The sequence below is a fragment of the Cyprinodon variegatus genome, unplaced genomic scaffold (assembly GCF_000732505.1).
Source record: "Cyprinodon variegatus isolate N-32 unplaced genomic scaffold, C_variegatus-1.0 Scaffold189, whole genome shotgun sequence".
In the NCBI taxonomy this organism is placed as follows: domain Eukaryota; kingdom Metazoa; phylum Chordata; class Actinopteri; order Cyprinodontiformes; family Cyprinodontidae; genus Cyprinodon; species Cyprinodon variegatus.
Genome location: NW_015150642.1, coordinates 731,676 through 736,447, shown reverse-complemented (window position 1 = coordinate 736,447; position 4,772 = coordinate 731,676). Strand labels below are relative to the sequence as shown.

Genomic DNA, 4,772 nt, shown 5'->3' with positions numbered 1-4,772 from the left:
TGACATTTGTTGCTAAGACGCCATTTTAGGTGGAAAAGGCATAGTGTACCGCGCCCGAGGTAAACAATTGACGTCACTTGGCGGAGACCGATTGGTGAGTCTGTTTGTTTTGTCCACTAGCATGTTGCTATTAGCCATTCTATAAATTATGTTGAAATGTTTTGCTAGCTCAATGCTAACAGCATTAGCCATCTAGTAGCATTAGCATAGCTAGTAGCAATTGCTCTCCATTTGCTCCTATTGAGTTTTGAGTTAAACGAATGATGCAGACCCAGCAGTTTGTTCTTGATGCTGTGATTTTAAGTATTTAAATGGTTTATTTATACACTGAAAACCAAGATTAACAATTGTATTGAATGGAATATTATGTATACTCCTAATAATTAAAGTTTATAACAATTAAGTAATGTTTTACAAGTCTTTGTCATTTTAACAATTTATGACCTACTTTGAATGTTGTGTACAGAGAACATAAAATATACAAGTTAAAATTCGCTTGTAACTGATTTTAAATGACTACTTGTTAACCCATGGGTCCTGGTTATTTAATACAGGCCAGGTGAGGCCAGGTATGGACCAATCGATGGCGAGCAACTACCTGGAACAGAACCTGTCTCATAACATCCTCACCATGAGGGTCTGGTAGGAAGCTGCAACTTTGGTTACCTCCTCCACTGTCATTTATACACACACACACACTTAGCGATGGCCATTTGCTAAAACTTTGATCATGAACTATTTGCATCCAAGTGATTGTTCTCTTCATCTGGATGAAGCATTTAGCGTTCATCTTTTAATATTGCAGAATTTGTTTCTGTATTTTGTTAATTCTGTGAACTACTGAGTCTACAAAACCGAGTTTTTCTAAAGTGCAATGTATTAAACCAATGTATTTTTTTCTGCAGATTGTAAATATTTTTGGTTGTTGTTGTTTTCACATAATATATGGTACCAACACTAAATATAAGGATCTGCCTCAGTGTCAATATTTACTTTCAACACCTCCTTAACCGAAACCTTGTCTTCTGATAACATGCATATACGCTACACCTGCATCATCTTTATTAGTGGCCGCTGTGACAGCAAATCCCATAATGCTTTGGGAGGAGAGCTCTCAGCGCAAAGCATTCTGGGATATATCTGCCTGTTCTGAGGCCTTTTACTTCTCATCCACTTCGTAGACACTTTCTCTTCCGACTCTCGGCCATTTTCAAAGAACCGCAGTGAGAAAGGTGAGCTTCAATGACCGTCTGAAACCGTAGCTCAACACAGATATACGCCTGGAAGAAAAAGATAGCTAACGGGACGAGAACGTAGGATGGCCTTACGGGAACATTACCAGAATTATTGACAGTTAGGAGGACCACTGATTGAGATGATCCACCCGGAAATAAAAGATCGTCCTCTATAGCTTTAAGGAAAGAATCGTTTTCATCTGTCAATCTGGCTCTATAATCCAGAACTCTTCAAGTGGGAAAGTTTTATTTTCACCTGGTTCCAACTTAAAAAAAATCATCTCTAAGGAGCCTTTGGCTATCAGACTATAAATGGGGGAAAAAAAATAGACAGATTAATCAATTTAATAATAGTTTCAGCTCTAAAATAAAAACATATTTACTAAATAATCCCTTCAAAATTATGGTGGGAATTTTGCTCCATTATTGTTGCAAGGCAAGTTCATTTCTAAAGCACAACTTAAAGTGCTTTATATGAATTATACAATAAAATAGAAGAAAAAACAAAAGCAGGTAGTAAAGCAAATCAAACAGTTGGACCATAACCTTAAACTACGGATCCCTGAGTTAACAGTTTAACATCGAAGGCAGCTCCAAACTAACAGGTTTTAACCTAGACTTCAAAGAACAAGGAAAGAACAGGTTTTGTAAAGAGAAATGTAGAAAAAAAATGCAATCAGTGATGAAATTTATTAATCAAAATAAGGTTGTAAAAGTAACTCTGCTGTTTTCTCAATTTATTTTTTCAAGTTTATTTTATATTATTTCATGACCCAGTTTTCCACCAGCATTCAAACGCACCATGTAACAGGAAGTCCTATGAAAGCAAGAAATCCTTATAACCTGATTAATGTGTTACTGTGGTTTGGTCTGCGTGTTTCATGCGATTTGTGTGCAAGAATTTAATGTATTTTTAATTTGTTTTCATAATTTCAGAGTCTATATTTGAACAACCATTTTAAAGTAGTTGAAGTTATGCACACAATTATATTTACAAATGATTAAATTATTTACAAATGACTAAATTCTCTCCATAGACTTCCCTCTGGAGTGAGGAGCAGAAATGCATTTCTATTGGTCTACTGGACGTTAGCAACAACATTCCGATTGGACAGGGAGTATCTGGATGGGGCTGGAAGTGAAGAAAATGTGAAATGAGATATGATAAAATTCAATCTGAAAAAGAAATTTGAAAAACATAAGAGAAATAAAAGCAAAGTTACTTTTTTTTTTTTCAAATTTCCTTTTACAAAAAGGGATCTTGCAACAATAATGTGGCAAAACTCACTCCATACATCATGGCCAAAGAATAACCTTCTACATTTATTAAACTCATTTATTATACATGTCATAGAGTGACTCAGAGCTCTAAGACGCCTTAAAAGAAAAATTAGTTTAAGGTTTAGAGACGAGAACAACATTTCTACCATTAAACTGAAAAAGGAAAAGCTGAAAAATCAGTTTGAGGAAAAACATCTTTGACAAACTTTCACGGATTTAAAAACAGTGGTTTGGAAGCTTCAGGTCATAATTAGAGTAAAGAGCGACAGACGTACCAATATGGGCGTCCTTCGGTGGGTCTTTTCAAACAGCAGGTCGATGGCGAACAGAGCGGCCTGTGGGCAGAGAGAAGGAAAAATCACATCAGTGCCACAATGATCATTAAAGTTAGAAAAGCTTGTATGGTGTTTTGGATGTTCTGTCTAATGGTAGTCATGTGGATTTTCATCCAGGAGTTTTATGCTTTCAACTGCTAAAAAATCCCCCTTTAAAATGTAAACATGTCGACCTTCTGGTGCGAGTCAGAGCATTCGGCGCCGGATCGAGTCGGCAGCTTTTAGCCAATCAAATTACGCGCTTTTCATCACATGACACAGACTGAGCAGAGCTCAAGAGTTTCGTTATTTTTTTTTCTTCGCGCCAAACTGGCTGTGAGTTCAAATCCAGCGACTGCATCCTCTAAATACAAAAAACTTTGTAAATTAATTTTTTTTTTTTACTTTTTTAGCTTAAAATAAAACTCCCAATAAAAATGGCTCTTCACTCCAGAGAATGGGATCTGGAAAAATGCAATTTTGAATAAAAATAAAGACTTATCTATGGAAGAAGATTATAGCCACCGGAATTTTTTTTTTATTTTTTGCAGACTAACTGATTTTAAGTTTAATATGAGAACATTTCTGAGATTTTTTTCCCATTATAAACTAAAATTAAAAAACAATCTGTAAACTTTTTGTATCATTTTCCAGTGGCCGTTATCGTCTTCCATATTTAGAAATTATAAATTATAATTTCTCTGGGGAAAAAAAAGCAATTTTAAAGAAAACTTAAACATGAAAAAGAAATAAATAATAAATAGAATAACTGAATAACAGAAAACAGCTAATTCATCTAAAAGAATTTTTGAAGTTTTTACATTTTTCTTTTCTGGATCTATCCCCCCCACCCCCCAATTTCAATTTACGAAACATGTTATTTGTTTGCAACAATAATGGAACAACATTCACTCCATAGAGGCCAGGGTAAGCAGGAAGTTAGCCCACAGCTTAGTCTGTAACCCTGCTTACGGATATGGCTCCCAGAAGGTCAAAATATTTACAGCGATGTTGAAAGGAAAACCTCTACATACATAAACAGAATTATTACTTAATTGTGTGAAAAGGAACTTTCTTCCACGTTTCCATGGCAACTTCATTCTCAGGTTACCTTGGCGTTGGCCGTGTCAAAGACGGTTTCAACCAGAAGGATGTCTGCTCCTCCGTCCAGCAGACCGCGGGCCTGCTCGGTGTAGGCCTCCACCAGCTCATCGAACGCTGCATCAGGAGACAGCAAGGAGGACAGTCTGGATCAGAATCCGGATCTGGACCCGGATCTGGATCAGCAGCGATGCGCACTGAGAGCAAAGAGAGCAGCTAAACTCTTACTTATGTTCCTGTAATCGGGTTTCTCTACTGAAGGCGACACAGAGAGGGTCTTATTGGTGGGGCCCAGGGCCCCGGCCACATAGCGTTTCCACCCTGAGAACAAACACAGTAGATGTTGGTCCCCTCACCCGACTGGACGGGACGTCGTCCTGAACGAGGCACTCAGCTTACCTGACTGCTTGGTGACATCATCGGCGGCCCTCCTGGCCAGCTCTGCAGACGCCCTGTTCAGACGGTAGGCCTGCAGCACAAATAGAGACCTTAAGCCCAGAGGTGCCCACCCCGGGGATCCCAGCCCCGTATGTTCTAGGTACGTCTCTGTTCCAGCATAATGATTTCTATATAAATATAGTATATATGGAAAGTCCTTTTAGAAAAGGGAAGCTTTTTTAGTTTTATTTGATTTATTTATTCTATATTTACTTTTCTACAGTTGAATGGATTTTATATTTGTTGTTGTTTTTGGACTACAGGTTCATTTTGAACGTTGCTGCTGCAGCTAAAGCCAAAAAATATCAAACTACTTTTAGGAGGTTAGGACAGATGTTATACATCTTCAGTTTTCCCAGAACAGCAGGAAGCTGCAGACTAAAGCCCAGAACACACCCAGTCT

General features: G+C 37.7%; 1 protein-coding gene across 1 annotated transcript in view; it reads right to left on the bottom strand.

Annotated features, from left to right (window-relative positions):
- mtr (5-methyltetrahydrofolate-homocysteine methyltransferase) overlaps window positions 1-4,772 on the bottom strand; it is a 56,408-nt gene that overhangs the window by 47,942 nt on the left and 3,694 nt on the right. Inside the window, exons 4-7 of the mRNA XM_015379301.1 lie at window positions 4,331-4,400; window positions 4,160-4,252; window positions 3,942-4,048; window positions 2,792-2,851 (exon numbers count right to left, since the gene is read on the bottom strand). Coding sequence (XP_015234787.1) covers window positions 2,792-2,851; window positions 3,942-4,048; window positions 4,160-4,252; window positions 4,331-4,400 — 330 coding nt within the window. The remainder of the gene's footprint in view (window positions 1-2,791; window positions 2,852-3,941; window positions 4,049-4,159; window positions 4,253-4,330; window positions 4,401-4,772) is intronic.